This window comes from Ovis canadensis, chromosome X (assembly GCF_042477335.2).
Source record: "Ovis canadensis isolate MfBH-ARS-UI-01 breed Bighorn chromosome X, ARS-UI_OviCan_v2, whole genome shotgun sequence".
NCBI lineage: Eukaryota > Metazoa > Chordata > Mammalia > Artiodactyla > Bovidae > Ovis > Ovis canadensis.
The window spans coordinates 9,576,117-9,597,255 of NC_091727.1; the positions used below are offsets into that span (position 1 = coordinate 9,576,117).

The window sequence follows — 21,139 nt, forward strand, 5'->3', positions numbered from 1 at the left end:
TGAGAACTAACACCCAAAAAAGATGTTCTTTTCATTATAGGGGACTGGAATGCAAAAGCAGGAAGTCAAGAAACACCTGGAGTAACACATCCTCTTACCATACACAAAAATAAACTCCAACTGCCGTAAAGACCTAAAGATAAGACATGACACCATAAAACTCCTAGAAGAGAACATAGGCAAAACATTCTCTGACATAAATTGTACCAATGTTCCCTAAGGTCAGTTTCCTAAGTCATTATAAATTAAAAAAAATATATAATCAAACTGACAAGCTTTTGCACAGCAAAGGAAACTATAAAAAAAAAAAAAGATCCAACAGAATGAAGGAAAAAATTTGCAAATGATATAAGGGTCCATGGCTTACTTGCCAAAATATATAAACAGTTCGTATAACTGCAACAAAAACCAATCAACCCTATCCAAAAATGGGCAGAAGACCTCAATAAACATTTTTCCAAAGAAGACATACAGGTGGTAAATAGGCACATGAAAAGATGCTCAACACTGCTAATTATTAGAGAAATGAAAATCAAAACAACAAGGAGCCACCTCACACAGAATAGCCATCTTTAAAAAGTCTTCAATAACCAATTATGGAGAGGATGTGGAGAAAAGGGAACCCTCTCGCACTTGTGGTAGGAATGTAAATTGGTATAAGTATGGAGGTTCCTCAGAAACCTAAAAGTAGAATTACCATATGATTCAGCAATCTAACTCCTGGGCATACACTTGGACAAAACTGTAATTTAAAAAAAGATACATGCACCCCTCCCTATGTTCATGGCAGCAGTATTGGCAATAGCCAAGACAAGGAAACAACCTAAATGTCCTTCGACAGATGAGTGAATAAACAAGATGTGATCCATAGATACAGTGAAATATCTCTCAGCCAGAAAAAGAATGAAGCAGCATAAATGCAGCTAGAGCTATCGTACTAAGGGAAGTAAGCCAGACAGAGAATGACCAATACCATATGATATCACGTATCTAAAATATGACACAAATGAATCCATCTATGGAACAGAAACAGAATCAGGCACATAGAGAACAGCCTGGTGGCAACGTTGCCAAGGGGGAGGGGGTTGGGTGGAAGGGTACAGCGGGAGGTTGGGGTTAGCAGATGTGAGCTTTTATATATAGGATGGATAAACAAGGTCCTACTATATAGCACAGAGAACTATATTCAGCATTCTATGATAAACCATAATGGAAAAGAATATATAAAAAAACAAAGTGTGCATATGTGTGTGTGTATGTGTGTAAGAATCACCCTGCTGTACAGCAGTGATTAACAGAATATTGTAAATCAACAATACTTTAAAAAACAGTCTTCTCCAGAGAAGATGAAGTTCTGTGCAGTCCAAGAGTCCCTTTTCTCCTTTGTCCTGAGAATACTAAGACTTGAACTTAAGAGATTAATCTTTAGGTTAGTGGCTTGTCACAATCCAGTTTTTGAATGCCACCATAGCTGCACTATCGTGTTATCCTTATTCCAGAGCTATTTACACAAACAGCCAAGAATGGCTGTGGACTGCCTGATGCGGTTCCAGAGTCTGATTCTAAATATACCTTGAGAACATTCTCCCAAGGGCTCATGTGAGTGGGAATCAAACCCTTATCTGCAAGTGATAATGGATTACAACTTTGGACATTTAAGTTGGCCCTTAGAAGGATACACGTCATCCAAAATCAGACACCTGTCCACAAGATACAAACACCATGTTTGGTGTCCGGATGCTGGTCTTCATTCAGGGGCTCCAGGCAAAGCAACCGCCAAGGCTTCCATAGAGAGCCTTTGACATTAAACTACACAGTAAAATTAATTTAAACATAAAGGTTCATCTTTCTTTTTAACCTAGCCATTTTTTCCTTTTTTCCAGTGTTTACATTTAAATGCTTTTAGGGCTTGGTGACTAGCTGGAAAGTTCTTTTACAGAACCCCATCTGTTTTCCCAAATCATTTTATTACCATTCCTTAAGCTATCCTCTTCCCTCTCAATTTCCAGAGCTCAACATCTAAGTGAAAATCACATAATACATGGCAGTTAACTTATGCACAAGAAATCTGTCACTCCACATGTCACCAAGCACTGGAAAAATCCTTACTGGAAAGCCAGTAAGACAGCAAACTTTCCATTGAGAGTAAAGAAAAAAAAAAGTTTAAAGACTTAGAGTGAAAATCAATGGCAAAAGGACACAAAAAGTGACTATAAGCAAGGTAACATAAGCCAAAGGAGCTAAAGCTAGGCCTTTGATGGGATGCTGGCTTAGACAATGCCCTGCTAGGATGAACTTGGGCAAGGACGGTGGAGTCAGCTGAGCCTTTATCTTCTCCAAACTGCTATGGCAACTAGTCAACATTTCGTAGCTTTTCTCTACCACCTTACTGTGGATTTAGTCATTGGTTACCTACAATTCCCCAAAGTGCATACACACTGCATGTCCAGGTATTGTATTTCCTGTGAAAGAACTTGATTCTCAGAATGTGTGGAGAATATGATATCCATCAGTGATTCTAAGCATTTGCCTAGCTAATAAACTAAGCTCTCTGATTTTTAAAAGAAAATGGGGAGGAGGATGAGTTAATGAAGAACAAGAGCCTATTTGACCTAGAACTGTGAATTCCTGTAGCTGACCCAAATTTTGACCACGTTTCATGAACTTGTTCTACATCCCATAACTAATTCCAAACTCATCACAAGGCAATTTTTGACTGCATTCTTCTCCTGCAGAAAACAAAACTGAGTAGCTAAAACCCACTAATTTTTGGAATTCCACCCAATTACACAAACATTTCTTGGGAGTCTACCTGATGGTTCAATGCCTCCTTCTCTTGAGTCCTAAACTGCCTTGGCCTCATACCTCTAGTTTTCAAATGATTTGGTGTTTACTGTCAAAAAGCCATTTCATTTGCTTGCCCTCATTAAAAAAAAAAAAAAAGTTGTGAAAACAATGAGGATGGGGGTGGGAGACCTTCAAACTTTTTTCATGCTAAAGAACAGCAGAAGTGAATCCCAGGAAGGAGGTGTGGACTTATAAGGATGTGGCATTTCCTCCAGATTTGGTGTGAATTTATTGATTTAATTTACAACAATTGGGATTTGCCTCTGTGCTTTTGAGTGGTTTTAGCTCCAGCTGGCAGGGGGATTATTTTCCCGAGGAATGCTCAGACCCAAACACAAGGACACCTTCAGAAAGAGGAAAAGGATGAAATACAGTCTAGGAACCTAGGTTGTGAACTAGGAAATTCTTTTCCACTAAAAAAGAATGTCATGCTGGCTGGTGCCTAACCAATCCCACCACCTTTTTTGGAGTTTACTAGTACTGGGACATTTCCCCTTGGATGTGTGGGCATTTTGCATCAAGATATCCATCCTAGTTCCCCAATAACCCAAAAACATCATTTCCTGAAAAGAAAAGAGCTAGGGATGCTGATGTTAACTGTGAAATTGACACAGTGTTCCTCGAGCCCTCACTAAACCTTCAAAACCAAATCAAGTTCAAACTCAGATACAATATTAAAGCTCACTAACCCTTCATCTCTCTAAAGTCAGTTCCTACTTATCCAGCCTCATACACTTTCCATTCCTATAGAATGAACTACTAATTGTGTGTACATACACTCTTCATTTTTCCATCCCCATGCTTTAGTTTGCCCTGAAAGCACAGCCTCTCTCATCTCTCCATAGGTCTGAATGTTACATACCCTTGAAAGCAGGCTCAGAAACTGTACTAACTGATCCAGTTCCCAGATAGAAGAAATTTCTTCTCTGCAATTCCAAAGTATATCATCCCTAACTCTCTTATGGGCTTTTCTGATGGCTCAGGCAGTAAAGAATCTGCCTGCAATGCAGGAGACGCTGGTTCCATTCCTGGGTCGGGAAGATCCCCTGGAGAAGGAATGACAACCCACTCCAACATTCTTGCCTGAACAATCCCATGGGCAGAGGAGACTGATGGGCTACATTCCGTGGGGTGGCAAACAGTAGGACTCAGCTGAGCGACTAAGCACACACACACATAATTCTCTTATGGCAACTCATTTTCCCATTGTGTATTATTGCTCTTTCATCTTAGTTGAGATAGTGAACATGTGTAGGCAGGGTCATTCCCACCCAGCACAGTGAAACACACACACACAGAAGGATTCACAAGCACTCATGGAATGAAGCAGTATGACCATTTAAAAAGCCCAAGTAACTGAGTGCAGGCAAAACTTGACAGACACACTTACCCAGAAATACATGTTTAGCAAATACCGCTAACAGATCAACAAACAGTATCCAGAACCCAAAGAGCAGAAAGTCAGGTTAAGCTGAATTATATACATCTTAGAAATAAGGCAAAAGAAGACTGACTCCTTTGGATGTATACTAGACTCCACTCCATTGAGCCAGCTGAAGGAAGGGTTATCTGACTTTCTGGGCTGGGATGTAAAAGAACTTGATTTTCTATTGACTATGGAGGAGGGCTTCGTCTCTGCTAAGTTAAATGTTAACTTAGAGAAAACTGATGGGATGCAAGGTATTTAGCTCAAATATGATGATTTTATTGCCCCTTTGGTCACAAGAAGATCCCCTGGGGGAGGAAATGACAACCCACTCCAGTAGTCTTGCCTGGAAAATCCCCATGACCAAAGACCCTGACGGGCGACAGTCCATGGGGTCACAGAGTCGGGACATGACTGAGTGACTTCACTTTCACTTTCACTTTAGGTCACTTACCTGTTCTGCATTGAATTTAGCCATCTTATTCTAGCATTCTTTTCCCCGACTACCCCCAACCTCTAAATGTGTACAAATCAGTTTCTGATAAAGCCAGCTTTATCATTTCGCTTGTTCCTTTAACAAAGATTAAATAAATTTCAAGGCAGATTCATTTGATTAAAGAATGCTCAAACTACCGCACAATTGCACTCATCTCACACGCTAGTAAAGTAATGCTCAAAATTCTCCAAGCCAGGCTTCAGCAATATGTGAACCGTAAACTCCCAGATGTTCAAGCTGGTTTTAGAAAAGGCAGAGGAACCAGAGATCAACTTGCCAACATCTGTTGGATCATTGAAAATTCAAGAGAGTTCCAGAAAAACATCTATTTCTGCTTTATTGGCTATGCCAAAGCCTTTGACTGTGTGGATCACAAGAAACTGTGGAAAATTCTGAAAGAGATGGGAATACCAGACCACCTGACCTGCCTCTTGAGAAACCTATATGCAGGTCAGGAAGCAACAGTTAGAACTAGACATGGAACAACAGACTGGTTCCAAATAGGAAAAGGAGTACGTCAAGGCTGTATATTGTCACCCTGCTTATTGAACTTCTATGCAGAGTACATTATGAGAAACGCTGGGCTGGCAAAAGCACAAGCTGGAATCAAGATTGCTGGGAGAAATATCAATAACCTCAGATATGCAGATGACACCACCCTTATGGCAGAAAGTGAAGAAGAACTAAAGAGCCTCTTGATGAAAGTGAAAGAGGAGAGTGTAAAAGTTGGCTTAAAGCTCAACATTCAGAAAACGAAGATTATGGCATCTGGTCCTATCACTTCATGGGAAATAGACGGGGAAAGAGTAGAAACAGTATCAGACTTTATTTTTGGGGGCTCCAAAATCACCACAGATGGTGACTGCAGCCATGAAATTAAGAGACGCTTACTCCTTGGAAGAAAAGTTATGACCAACTTAGACAGCATATTAAAAAGCAGAGACATTACTTTGTCAACAAAGGTCTGTCTAGTCAAGGCTTCGTTTTTTTCAGTAGTCATGTATGGATCTGAGAGTTGTACTATAAAGAAAGCTGAGCACAGAAGAATTGATGCTTTTGAACTGTGGTGTTGGAGACGACTCTTGAGAGTCCCTTGGGCTGCAAGGAGATCCAACCAGTCCATTCCAAAGGAGATCAGTCTTGGGTGTTCATTGGAAGGACTGATGTTGAAGCTGAAACTCCAGTACTTTGGCCACCTGAGGCAAAGAGCTGACTCATTTGAAAAGACCCTGATGCTGGGAAAGATTGAGGGCAGGAGGAGAAGGGGACAACAGAGGATGAGATGGTTGGATGGCATCACCAACTCAATGGACATGGGTTTGGGTAGACTCTGGGAGTTGGTGATGGACAGGGAGGCCTGGTGTGCTGTAGTTCATGGGGTCACAAAGAGTCAGACATGACTGAGCGACTGCACTGAACTGATGTGAGATTGTAATGCTCCATTTTTAAAACATTTCCCTTGAAAATGTGAATAATTATGGATAAAGAAACATAAAAATAGGTACTGCTGGTATCATTATTTATCTACTATAATTAATTTTCTCTGATTTTTATCTAGAAATTTCCTGAATACCAAATTTATTCACCCACACACTTCATTCCATTCCACACGATTGATACAGAAATAACAACAGCAAATGGAATACATTCTTTACTCTTTGTCTAGAATAATTTCTCATGGCATCTATCTGTCTATTTGAAAGTCTGCTACAATCAATTCAGTAATAGTTTCATTTTAAAAGCCTGTATGTCAACTAAATACCTAATCTTTTGAATTAAAAATAGACTCTGCTTGTAAATTTCTTGAATGACACATCTATCTATCGGTTGAAATTACCGAACATTACAGAATGTAATTTTACATGTTAGGATGAACAGTGTTTTATAAGTTCAAGCCACACTAATGTTGCATTAGGAGCAAGACAGTTGTTCTGAAATCGCTAAAGGCCATAATAGAAACAAGACGCTAATGCTTTAAGAAGTATCTATCTGAAATGGAATGAAATAATCACTCAATCCATAAAGCATTTGTAAGATTTCATCATAAAAGACAGGTAATTTTTTTTCCTTTTGTTTTTTAACTGAAGAGAAATAATTCTTTCTTCTGGTCCTTCCTAAACATCAAATGCTATCACATCATAAAAAGAAAATATAGCACATGGATCATTTTTTGTTCATCCATCTAATTCTATAATACATGTTCACTTCACCCTATAATAATGAGAACATCATGGTTGTTCACTATTATTTACAATGCTGTTTAATCAACAAGGCTCCACATGCTCCCTGGAAAGATCCCTGCCAGAAGCAGTCAAAGACCTGTATTCTGCAACTTGCCCTTGCTTTTAGGGCTGCCTGCATGCTCTTGACTAAATCCCAACATGCTGCAGTTATGGTGAACTTCATGGAAACATTATTTGTCAACTAAGATGTATTTATTACACCTGTAGTGAGTTGAGTTGTATTGTATCCCAAACCCCACCCTAAAAAAAAAGTACGTCCAAGACCTAATCCCTGGTGCCTATAAATATGACCTTATTTGGAAATGGGGTCTTTGCAGATGGAATCAAGTTAAAGTGAGTTCATACTGAAGTGGGCTTCCCAGGTGGTACAGTGCCAAAGAATCTACCTGCCAGTGCAGGAGACTTAAGAGACACTGGTTTGATCCCTGGATAGGGAAGATCCCCTGGAGGAGAAAATGGCAACCCACTCCAGTATTCTTGCCTGGGAAATCCTATGGACAGAGGAGCCTAGTGGGCTACAGTGCATGGGGTTGCAAAGAATCTGATGCGCCTGAGCACACACGCATATTCAAGTAGGGTGGAGCCTAATCCAGTGACAGGCATCCTTTTAAGAAGGAGAATTGGATACAGACACAGAAACACACAGGGAGAAGGCCACGTAAGGACAGAGGCCAAGATTAGAGTGATGGATCTAGCAGCCAGTGGACGCCAAGGACTGGGCTGCAAACACTAGGAGGTGGGAAGAGGCATAAAAGAGGCTCCCCAAGAGCCTTCAGAATGAGCAAGGCCTTGTCAACAGCTTGATGTTGGACTTCTGACCTCTAGGAATAGCAAAAAAAAATCAGTGTCTGTTTCATGCCACTCAAGTGTGCAGTAATTTGTTACCGGTGACATCGGAAACTAATACAACACCTTTTCAATAGTGATTTTAGGGGGGTGTTCTTTGGAGGGGTGATTCAAATCTACAAGTTTAGGAATGCTAAAGTAAACTGGATTAGGGAGAGCTGTGATAGGAGTGGGAGCAGAGCAAAGCAGTGGATGGGGAGAGATTCTTGAAGGTTCTAGTTCCTTCTAATTTCATCCATCTTAGATATCTGACTTCTGCAAAAACTAATCTTAAGATTCCCATCAGAAAAATATAAAGGGTGAGGGTATAAGAACCATGATCAAGCAGTTCTCATATGAAAAATAGTACATAGAGAAACTCACCTCAACATGTTGACATGTTTGAATGAGTTTAGCCAAAAGTGTCTCCAGTTCCGTGTTCCTCTTAATAAGGTTGGTGAGGTTACTCTCCAAGTTTTGCTGTTCAGAAAAACAAGAGAGGAAAATATTATTCTGCATGCTTTTAATACTTTAATATACACAAAATTACTTATACTTGGGAAAATGGATACATTTTAAGAGAAATCTCAATGAAATCTATGCCATTTCAAGTTCTTGTAGATTTATACTAGATTTTGAAAAATCACATGTAAAAGATTGTTCTAAAAATGTTCACCTCTTACTCTTTTTGTGCCTGCTTCATGCACGAACTCGGGCATATTTCACTGACTAATTCAGTTCAGTTCAGTCGCTCAGTCGTGTCCGACTCTTTGCAACCCCATGAATCACAGCACGCCAGGCCTCCCTGTCCATCACCATCTCCCAGAGTTCACTCAGACTCATGTCCATCGAGTCCGTGATGCCATCCAGCCATCCCATCCTCGGTCGTCCCCTTCTCCTCCTGCCCCCAATCCCTCCCAGCATCAAAGTCTTTTCCAATGAGTCAACTCTTCGCATCAGGTGGCCAAAGTACTGGAGCTTCAGCTTCAGCATCATTCCCTCCAAAGAAATCCCAGGGTTGATCTCCTTCAGAATGGACTGGTTGGATCTCCTTGCAGTCCAAGGGACTCTCAAGAGTCTTCTCCAACACCACAGTTCAAAAGCATCAATTCCTCGGCGCTCAGCCTTCTTCACAGTCCAACTCTCACATCCATACATGACCACTGGGCAAAACCATAGCCTTGACTAGACGGACCTTAGTCGGCAAAGTAATGTCCCTGCTTTTGAATAAGCTATCTAGGTTGGTCATAACTTTTCTTCCAAGGAGTAAGCGTCTTTTAATTTCATGACTGCAGTCACCATCTGTGGTGATTTTGGAGCCCCCAAAAATAAAGTCTAGTCACAGGTTATTTCCTGGTTGTGCACCAGGAAGAGAAGAGGTAATTGGATTTCTAATTCCTTATCTGAATCAGAAATGGCAGTAACAGAAGGAATACACTCCCATATCAAATCAACCACTGTTGGATTTTTAGAATTTACCATCTTATGGGCAGGCTGATGTCAATCCCCTGGATAAAGGTCTGAACTATCCAGCTATTGCTGACATTATGGTCATTTATAGGCATTTAGAAGAAGTGCTCATGATACATGTTTATTCACTCACAGTACATTGCACTGTACATGCTTCTATTCTATGCCTATCAGCCTATCAATGACAAATCAAACTTCCTTGAATGTTACATTTTTCATATCACTATCCGCCTTATGGACTTCCCAGGTGGCACTAGTGGTAAAGATCCTGCTTGACAATGCAGGAGACTTAAGAGATGCAGGTTTGATCTCAAGGTCAGGAAGATCCCCTGGAGGAGGGCATGAGAAGCTACTCCAGTATTCGAGCCTGGAGAATTCCAGGGACAGAGGAGTCTGGAGGGCTACAGTCCATAGGGGTGCAAAGAGTCAGATACAACTGAAGTGACCTAGCACATATGCTCCTTAAGAATCTAGAATTATGCCCTATTCCTTTAGAACATCCATATTTTTTACAATTTATTTTATTGAAGTATAATTGATTTATAATGTGTTAATTTTTGCTGTATAGCAGATTCAGTTTTATATATATATATATATACACACACACACACACACACACACACACACACACACATTCTTTTTCATATTCTTTTCCATTATGGTTTATCACAGGATATTATATATAGTTCCTTGTGCTATGCAGTAGGACCATGTTGTTTATCCATCCTGTATATAAGAGTTCGCATTTGCTAATCCCAAACTTCATGGCAAATAGATGGGGAAACAATACAAACAGTAACAGACTTTATTTTCTTGGGCTCCAAAGTATCTGCAGATGGTGACTGTAGTCATGAAATTAAAAGACACTTGCTCCTTGGAAGATAAGCTATGATAAACCTAGACAGCATGTTAAAAAGCCAACAAAGGTCCGTCTAATCAAAGCTATGGGTTTTCCAGTAGTCATGTACAGATGTGAGAGTTGGACTATAAAGAAAGCTGAGTGCCAAAGAATTGATGCTTTTGAACTGTGGTGTTGGAGAAGACTCTTGAGAGTCCCTTCGACAGCAAGGAGATCAAACCAGTCAATCTTAAAGGAAATCAGTCCTGAATATTCATTGGAAGAACTGATACTGAAAAGAAGCTCCAATACTTTGGCCACCTGAGGTGAAAAATTGATTCATTGGAAAAGACCCTGATGCTGGGAAATATTGAAGGCAGGAGGAGAAGGGGACAACAGAGGATGAGGTGGTTGGATGGCATCACCAATTTGATGGACATGAGTTTGAGCAAGCTCCAGGAGTTGGTGCTGGACAGGGAAGCCTGGCACACTGCAGTCCATGGGATCGCAAAGAGTTGGACATGACTGAGTGACCGAACTGAACTGAATTCCAAACTCCCAATCCACCCCCCAACCCCAACCTTGGCAACCACAAATCTGTAGAACATCAAATTTAAAATTCCGCACAATGACTATTAACTTTATTTTCAACCACAGTAACCCTCTGTTCTGGGTAAGATTCCTTAAGAGTTCTCCATGGCTTCTGATTCTTTATGCCCTTTATTTGTACCATTTTGCCCATCGACATGCATATTAATGAAGCTTCCACCATATGCCAGATCATAAGAGAGAAAACTTAAAAGATCTACTCCCTATGTGCAAAGAAACGAGTACAGCACTGGGACAGAGATGCTGTAAACAAGAGAAGGGGGGGAGTCGGGCTGCCTCAGAAGGTTTCCAAGATGACGCTTTTTTCTCAGAGGCTGGTGAACATGAGTGGGAGTTTCTTGGGAAGAGAGAATGCAGGTAGAGGTGAGCACACAGAAGTTCCCATGGGTGGGGAACAGCACAATCTCATACAACAAGCTCAGGGAGGCATGAGAGGGCAAAGGATTAGGGCAAGTGTGTTTTTAACATATAACCAATTCCATAGACATGGTGAAGGTATAGAAAGGCAATCTGATGGTAGATCTAAGTTTTGTAATGCCGTCCAAATAAAAGGATCTGGAAAGACTGTGAGGGAGATTTTGAAAATCAACAATTTCATAAAGCTGATAACAGTTCATTATACTGGGAAATTTATTTCTGAGGATGTTTACTTTTTCTGCTTTCCTACATTTGAGATTTAGAAAGGTATAGTCAGGAAAAGAATCACTTTTATTGAATGCTTAAAATGTATAATCTCAAAGCAGAAATCTCTCTGATCATTCTTAAACAAGTTATGCATATGCATCTGGTGTTTATCCTACTGTCTAACTTTTTTTTCTATTTCACTGGCCACATTTTTCATTTCCAGTAGGTTCTTCATAACATCTCCCTTTTCTTGTGGAATTACTTTCTGTTCCTGTTCCTGGATGCAACCGTCTCCTCTACAACTTCGAGAGAAGTGAATATACTTATACTTAAGCTCTTCTGAGAAAAGGCAATTTCCTATTTTCCTGTATTTGCATAACATTTCAAGAGAAATGGGTTTCATCTTAGGTCTTGTCATTTTTGTCTGACAGCTCATCTGACGTGAACTTCGTCCCCTGCACAGGCAGCTGAGGCACCTCCTCAGTCATTAGGGCTTGAGGCTGCTTTCCCAGAGAAGGCATTCCCACAAGACACCCATGTGCCACAGAGGCGCAAGTCCTGGTTTGACTCAGTGCCTCTGCTTCCTTCCATGAGAATCCTGTCTGGCTCCAATTCTAGAGAAGGTGGGAGGTGCCATTTGAGCCTGGTGTGTACACGGGGAGTCCTGCACTCCAGGTGCATGGGGCATCTAAGCCTTCTGCCTCGTATGGGACACACTCCACCAGGTTTACCCTTAGGTCCCCACTGGCCCCTCACCACCCACCTCTCATTTCTGCCTGTCCTTTCATTTCTGGTCCTTGGAGTTTCCCCACTTATGTTTAAGCTTGGTTATTGTTCTTTAAAATGCATTAAAAATATTTTGTCTGTAATTCTCATGTGTTCAGAGTTCAGGGGGAGGTTTTGGGCATTATTTCATCTGGACGGGAAGACCAACAGGAAATCTTCCATGTCGGCTTTGAGACACTCAAAGCGTCTCAAGTATACATATTTTAAGGGAGAAGAAGAACTGTTTCTCCCCTGAAGGATGGGCTACCACAAAAAGTCAGAGAATGCACCAGACAGAGTGATTTATGTGCAACTTAATGATCTCATATTTGTATCAAAGAAAAACTTGCTTTCAAAGCTCTTTGCCGCCACCACCACAAAAGCCAACTGTTTTTCTACTGTTTGAATTAAAACAAACTGCAACTACTTTATGGTCTGAGACTAGAGAATCATTTCGAGGCCTTCCATTATTCAGTGTCTTTCACGTGGATATGACGACTTTATGGTACATCTGTCAACTTATTTTTGTACGTTCATCTTAGGGAATCCTTCTGCTTTTCTTTTTGGCTGACCCTTCAGAGCAGGAAATTTCTCAGAAAATGCATCATGAAGCTGTTTAAAGTTCAATTGTCATAGGTAAGACTTTGAAAGCTAGTCAGCAAGAGCTCCAAGTAAATGAAATCTAACACATTTAGACTTTACAAACATCTGCTTGCTTTCCCCTCCCTTTATTTAGGATCCATCATGTATAAAATCTGTTTTTAATCAACTAATACGCAGACTAAAGCCTGTGGTTTAAACCCATTGACCTAGCTAGATCCTTTGGGGTTATTCAAATTTGAATAGTACAAGTGTTACTGAAGCCCACAAAGAATTACTAAGTCACTTAGAAATATAATAAAGGGAAATGAAGCTGAGAGAGAGACTTGATTCCAAGAGGTACCACAGGGACTGACAACACTTTTCAAGAGAGTTCGGGGAATGGGAAGGGAACTGAATCCAGTCCTCAGTGAACCATGTATCCATAACTTCCATTACAGGGACTGATATGGAGTTTTCTCGAATTTAACTGTATCACTAACATCCTGTGCGGCAGTCAGCAGGGCCTATAACCTCTTGATTTTGACTGTGCTTTGTGCAAAAGAGAGATAATGCTTTTTGGCATCAGAGTCTTGCGACTGAAGTGGATATAAGTATCTACTTCCCTATGGCTATCTAAGGAATTCTACAGAATAACCCTCTCAAAAGTTTTAGTTTCCTGTTCTCACCTCCAAAACGTCAATATATTTCCATTTCCTTAGGGAGCTGAACCATATAGAAGTCCAAGTCAGGCATGAATGACCACACAGGTAGAGCAAGGAACCTGGGGCTACGACCCCAGCTCAATTCTCCTGGACACATGATGCTAGGGCTTAGTTTTCTCATCCATTATGTGTAGAAACAATAAATATACCCATTTGTTCTACTGGGGCTTCCCAGGTGGCTCAGAGGTAAGAATCCACCTGCCAATGCAGGAGACACAGATTTGATCCTTGGGTCAGAAAGATCCCCTGCAGGAGGAAATGACAACCTACTCCAGTAGTCTTGCCTGGGAAATCCCACAGACAGAGGAGCCTGGTGTACTGCAGTCCATGTGGGTCACAAAGAGTCGGACATGACTTAGTGACCAAACAACAACAACATGCTATTGTTAAGTTCAGAGGAGATGTTGAGCACACACACCAGGAATCATAATAAAAAGGTTTGTTGAAATCATGAATTACAGGATGAAACATTGTTTGGGTCAGCACCAGATATTACAGGAGCCTAACCTCTTGTCTCAAGCACTCACCCTTCTCAAGCCTGCTGATGGCTTTTTGCTCAAAGTACCTGTTCCTTTTGGCTCCAGGGCTTTTTCTGGCTCCAGGCAGGCAGGGCAGGCTGGGGTGCTGGGGAGAAGGCAGGTTGATGCCCCAAGGAGCAGTCCTCAACCAGCAAGTACTGGTAGCTGGTAAACAGCCCAACTTCCTCACCTCCAGGTGGGACCACTCTGAGCTGGGTTTCAGAAAATCTCAGAGTGCTCCGCTGGGAGGAGCCCAGTGTCCACAGCAACTGCCTGCTCATGACCATGCCCTCTTTATGTCCTGCCATCCCTCTCTCTTCCAGATGCTTCCTGGATCACCCCAGTTTGAATTCTGGGATGCTGCTACATCAGTTCGTGGCTCCATTACTGGACAGCATAGCATCAAATTCTAGAGCAACCGTCAGCCAAGTTTTCCTGGACCAGGGAATAAATAGTTTAGGCTTTGTTGGCCATATGGTCTCTGTTGCAGCTACTCAATTCTGCTGCTGTTTTAGTAAGAAAGTAGCCACATGTAAACAGGTGGGATTGTGTGCCAATAAAATTTTAGAAGCATTCTGAATGGATGCTTTACAACTCCATTAGATCACATGATTTCTGGGAAAGTAAATACTACATTATTGAATAAACACAGTTTTACATGAGTAGACAGTTTAGGAATTATCACTGATACATCACTGCACATTTTGTCTAAAACCAAATTCAGGTTGAACCTAGCCTTAACTCATCACCTCTTTTCCAGGTGTTTTTTCATAGTCCTCCTCTTCCTCTATGAAGGGAAAGGAAGAGTCTTTGCTGAGAAAGATGAGGCTTTTGTAAGTGTGCGACTCTTTGTTGTAATTCAACACACACCCTCCCACCATGTCAACACCCCATCAAAGAGGAATATAAATCATCAAGATGGTCCATCTCAAAGTAGACGTGCAACAAGTCAGATTTCATTTTCTTCATATAGAACAAACGACTGGGTGCAAGTCAAGTTTGTGGAAGACACCATGGCCAAACATGCTGCTCCAAGAAGGATGCTCCCCTGCATACTCTGTATGGAAAGGACTGACTTTTCCAGCAATTTTTGTTTTAATGTATACATTTCTAATGTATTTGCATGGAGCCAGACTCAACCTCCTTCATGTTACATAGTTTTCAGTAAGGTTTATTTGAGTTGATCACTGAACAATTCGTGGCAGCATAGCTGATTTTGCAACTCATCTCAAAATGAGCCTTTAGGCATGGATATGGACACCGGCTGAGAATAGTAAATCCAACTTAACAGATGAGCTTTGTGCTTCTACATATACTGAGACCCAATCATATAACAAAGTAAGCAGACAAAAATACCCCTCATTTTAGTCTTTGGAGACCTGTACCTAAGAGTCAGATTGCAAGGAATGAGGGACTTGTCATTGAGCAGTAATATGAAAATGTATGCCTGAAACAGGAGATTTCAGTAACTCCTTTTGGGTCTGTTCAGGCCTTAAAGAATGTTTGCTCTTATTCCGAAGTCAATGCTTCAGAATGCCTTTAAAGTAGTGTTAAGTCTGGATACCTTTCAAGGCAAACACAGATCTGGCTTGTTCCATTCTATAATTTTCAGAGCGACACTCAGGAACTCTGTTCATAGCCTTGACACCCAACACCAGCCCTCCAGCACCATCAGGATATGAACAGGTCGAGTGCCACCATCCGTATATTTTCTTCTAACAAACTTTAATCACAACCCTTAATATAAAAACACACCCGTATTAACACATGCCACCTGCACAAAAACGTAAATTCTTAACATGTAACTAAACTCTTAAGATGTTTTAATTACGTTGCAGGAATTTGAGGCTATCTTCAGGTTGAGCTCATGACAGACCGCAAATCTGGGTGATTCATGCTGGTTTGAGTTTTTAATGCCTTTTTTCACTGGTTATGATAGTTAACATTTCCAAATGCCCTGGCAAGACAGGTCGCCCAGGGAACTTCAAAAACATAATAAAACCCAATCTGCATACAAATTTAAGTCTAGTGTTCCATGGACGACAATTTAAGCCATTTTGATATGTGATACTGTATTTACCTTGTCAGGTTTTATTTGATATTTCTATATTAACACCACAGAATCTGTACCATATATTTATAAATTCCACAGTCAGTTCAGTGTTTATTATTGTAATCTAGTAGTCAATAATACACAGAAAATAATTTTTAAATACCATTTACAGCCTAGAAGAGCTTTCAAATGTTAATGGATATAAATAAATCTCAGTATAATTATACTCATTTAGCTGTAATGTTAGCAGATCCAATGACAACTACTTATTTGCAGGTATTAGAGATGTGAGTGGTCTTTCCTGTTCACTCCTCATCCCCAGGCCCTATTTCTGTCTGTAGTAGGAAAGATGAGCAATGGACCAGTAACACATTTGTCAATTTTGAGAATCAATATTCTCAAAGAATATTCTCAAATATTCTTTATTCTAAAAGAATATTCTCAAAGAAGCTGAATGACTAGGAAACTTTGAAAGTCTCTAACTTAAAAATAATGATATCCTACAAACTAGTGGTTACCAGGGGGGAGAGGGGAAAGGGGAGCGGCAACATAGGGGTGAGGGGTGAAAGCGTTACTAAGGGGCTCTATGAAATCATGTGTGTGAAAGTTTTGAACACTGTAAAACACTATAGAATCTCAATAATCTTTCATTCAATAAGAAAGGGAAACCTCAATTATTAAAAGAAAAAGTGATTGCCTAAGAGAAATGTTTTAGAGAACCTAACTAGGACTTCTGTCAATGGAGAATACAGAAAGAATCTTGTAAGATGACAGCATAGGGGTCAGAGCCATGAAGGTCCAATATGGCGGTCATCCTGCCACCTTCTCTGCTCATTGCTTCCAGTCAGGTTCTCAAATCCTCCTCAACTCAGCACTCTGGGCTACCACAGCAGATCCATGTGGTTAACTCTAGAGAGGTGACCAATCTGTTACTCAAGAATTAGATGGTGAAAAGATTATAAGAATACTTGAACACAGACTAATTTTTGCTTGAGTGAAAGCTTTCAAGTTGGGGACATATTTAATCTCCTAAACCAGGGGCTGGGAAGCTACAACCCAAGGGCAAATCCTGCCTGCTGTTTGTTTTTGTATGGCTTGCTAGGTAAGAATGGTTTTCACATGATTTTTTTAACCAGAAAAAGGATAAAATTTTGTGACACATGAGATATATATGACATTCAAATGTCTATATCCATAAAATTTTCTAGGAACACAGATAATCCCATTCATTGATGGTTTGTCTCTGCTTTTATGCTACAGTGACAAAAGGTGAGTACTGGTCCTTTACAGACAATTGCTGTCTCCATGAAAAAAAGTTAAAAAATTAATCCACAGCTTTTTAAAATTAATTAATGGAGTATTTTCTCCATTGCTTCAAATCATTTAAAAATTTAAATGTAACTCAATCTGCTTAACATGACAGTGTAAGAGTATAGCTAAACCTTCAATCATTCAGGTATTCAAAATTCTAAAGGAGATCTTTTTGTTGGCTACCAAAATAAATTTTAATTTGCAAAAGGAAAAAAAAATAGCTTTAAATTACCAGTGAAATATGTCTGGATAAATTCCTCTGCAACTTCTGTTCAGAGAAGCAGAAGATTCAGACCCAGAAAAAGTAAGAAAGGATCTTAAGTTCGATCAAGGCTGCTATAGGAAGAACATGGCAAAGAGTGAGCAAAGAAGGCACTGGCCATATATTGGGAGAAAACTCTAATTTGAAAAGATCCATGCACCTCAATGTTCATTGCAAGACTATTTGCAAGAGTCAACACATGAAAGCAACCTAAATGTCCATCCATAGAGCCACAGGATAAAGAAGATGTGGTGTACTCACACACACTCTTTCTCTTTCTCTCTTTCTCTCTCTCTCTCTCTCTCTCTCTCTCTCTCTCTCTCTCTCTCTCTCCCTCACACACACACACACACACACACACACACACGGAATACTACTCAGCCACAAAAAAGAATGAAATGCCATTTACAGCAACATGGATGGATCTAGAGATTATCATACTAAGTAAGTCAGACAGAGAAAGACAAATATTATATGATATCACTTATAGGTAGAATCTAAAATACGATACAAATTAAGTAAATTACAAAACAGAAACAGGCTCACAGACATGGTAAACAAACTTATGGTTACCAAAGGGGAAAGTGGGGGGGGTGAGGGATAAACTAGGAGTTTGGGATTGACAGATGCAATAGATAAAATAAATAAAATAGATAAAAATAGATATATTTTATAGATATCTATCTATAAAATAGATAAACAATGAAGACCTACTGTATAACACAGGGAACTATAATCAGTATCATGTAATAACCCATGAGTCTGATCAAGCTCCAGGAGTGGGTGATGGACAGGGAAGTCTGGCATGCTGCAGTCCATGGGGTCACAAAGAGTCGGACACAACTGAGTGACTGAACTTAACTCAATAATCCATAATGGAAAAGAATATGAAAAATACTTATATAGCAACAATGAAACTAACACAGCATTATAAACTGACTATACTTCAATTTTTTAAAAAAGGCACAGCACAAAGATTAGTTAGTTCTTTCCATTCTGCAGTTCTTTCCACTGGGCTTCCCTGGTAGCTCAGCTGGTGAAGAATCCACCTGCAATGCAGCAGACCCCAGTTTGATTTCTGGGTCAGGAATATCTGCTGGAGAAGGGATAGGCTACCCACTCCAGTATTCTTGGGCTTCCCTTGTGGCTCAGCTGGTAGAGAATCTGCCTGCATAGCGGGAGACCTGGGTTCAAAACCTGGGTTGGAAAGATCGCCTGGAGAAGGAAATGGCTAACCACTCCAGTTTTTTGGTCTAGAGAATTTCATGGACTATATAGTCCATGGGATCACAAAGAGTTGCAAGGGACTGAGTACCTTTCACTTTCCATTCTGCAAAGAAGTGTAAAGCACTGGGTTTTTGCAAACAAGAGTAAAGTACTGGGTTGTGAGCACACCTCCAAAGTGAAAGTACTCATTGACTGTTGTTTCCATCAGTTTTCTTTTTCTCAGTATCTTTTCTCTTAATCATAAAATATACCTCAAAGGAGAGCTTAGAGCACTGGATAATTAATGTCTATAAAACTGATACTGATGGATGTCAAACATTATATATGTCACTTCAAGCTTTACTTCCTTCATCACTCAGAGACTGAATAATTTTGATCTTATCCCCTTTCTTCCATCTTAAGTAGATGATGACATTGCCAGATACTCATTAACAAACATGTTCTGGCCTTTCTACTTAAATAGGGTTTTAACTGATACCATCAAACATTTTTTTACCAGACCTGAATGTCCCATGGTGGATGCTTAGCCTTCTTCAATGAACGGAAATACTTTTTTTTTTTACATTTTTCTTTTTTAACATACTGTGGGAAGACCAAATCTTTTTCTAAGCCAGTGCCTTACACTCCAAAGATATTTCATGTTGCCTGAACCAAATATATCAAATGTATTTCAAGTTAAAAGAGTTGAGTCTTTGATCTAATAATTTTGCACAAGTAACTATGATTTGCATTGTTTCTATAGCAACTTCTATCTCCTCAAATTTTTAGGTTTTAGAGGAATATGCCTTTTCTGGATCACCTGCTACGAACAAATTAACATTCAGTACATGATTCAGGTTTGCTCTTGATTTTGTGGCATTCCCAGGAAGGGTTCATGTTGTTCACAAAATTCATATCCCATCTACATAGTGCAAAAAGTATTAAAAGTAAGGGAGGTTACACTCTTTGATTTAAAAAAATAAGACTAAAATTCCATTCAACCCAAAGTGGGTCTGGTATGTTAAGAATTTATAGAATCAATGTTATGTAAGGGAATTCCCCATTTGGACAGCCTAGAGAAGCAAGACAGAGAAGGCAATGGCACCTCACTCCAGTATTCTTGCCTGGAAAATCCCATGGATGGAGGAGCCTGGTAGGCTGCAGTCCATGGGGTTGCTAAGAGTCGGACACGACTTTCAGTTTTCACTATCATGCATTGGAGAAGGAAATGGCAACCCACTCCAGTTTTCTTGCCTGGAGAATCCCAGGGACGGGGGAGCCTGGTGGGCTGCCGTCTATGTGGTTGCAGAGTCGGACATGACTGAAGCGACTTAGCAGCAGCAGCAGCAGAGAAGCAAGAAAGACTATGAAAGCATGCGATCATTTCTTAGCCCCAAGTAACCTTCAAAGACAGAACCCTCCTTGGGTTTCAGACCTAAAGACTCTCAAATTCCTTAAATTCATTGCATCATTCATCCCTGACTTCACCTTTTACTCAGCCAGCCATTTCCTCTGCTTTTAGTAGCATAAGGCTGTCTTTGTCCAATCGAAGTGATTTGATTGAAGCCAAATTAAAGCAACATGAAAGTTATGGAAGGAAGCGAGATGACAACAATCTACTGGGTGAGTGGTTCCCACCATGGTCTGCATTATGCATATCAACTAGGGGACTGTACAAACACAAGGCTTGGTCTCCACCCCCTTTCCAAACAAAGAGTATGAATTACTTCGACTGGAGTGAGGTTCAGGGATTGCAAACTTTCAAACTCCTCAGGAGATCCTAGTGTGCAACCAAGTGTGAAAACTGTTGTTCAAAATCAGGTTGCCAAATTGCTGGATTGACACAATGTACAAAAATTAATCATGTAGTCAGTTTAGTAGTTTGACACTTCAAGATTTGTACAGAATGAAAGGAATATTTTTGTAATACAACATATATATATATAAGTATGGGAATAAAACTAGATATAACTATACCCAAACTGTAAATTTAGGTGAATGTATTGTAGGAAATCCCAGGAACTATTGAAATAGTGCTCTGCAGGGGGCACTGATTATCACTGGTCATAAAGTGAGAAGGCTGTTTTGACTTGAAAATATAGCAGAATACTTTCTTGAATCATTTGAGTATTCCCGATGTCAAAGAATAATCCCTGATGGTCATCTCAGTTTATCATTTGCAACAGTGTTTGTTAGTATAAAAATTTGCTTTGTTGATTTCAACAGTTGTTCTTTCCACAGAAATATAAGAAAAGTAGCTTAGATGTTTATGATTCAACAAGATTTTTATATGGTGCATTAAAAATTTAGGAAAAAGATTTAAGGACTCTGATGACAAAAGA

At 40.1% G+C, this 21,139-nt stretch overlaps 1 protein-coding gene across 5 annotated transcripts in view; it reads right to left on the bottom strand.

The window, feature by feature from the left end:
- MID1 (midline 1) overlaps window positions 1-21,139 on the bottom strand; it is a 413,412-nt gene that overhangs the window by 81,336 nt on the left and 310,937 nt on the right. For all 5 annotated transcript variants that reach the window (XM_070289738.1, XM_070289737.1, XM_070289740.1 and 2 more), the window contains exon 3: window positions 8,222-8,317. In XM_070289738.1, the coding sequence (XP_070145839.1) occupies window positions 8,222-8,317 (96 nt within the window). The remainder of the gene's footprint in view (window positions 1-8,221; window positions 8,318-21,139) is intronic.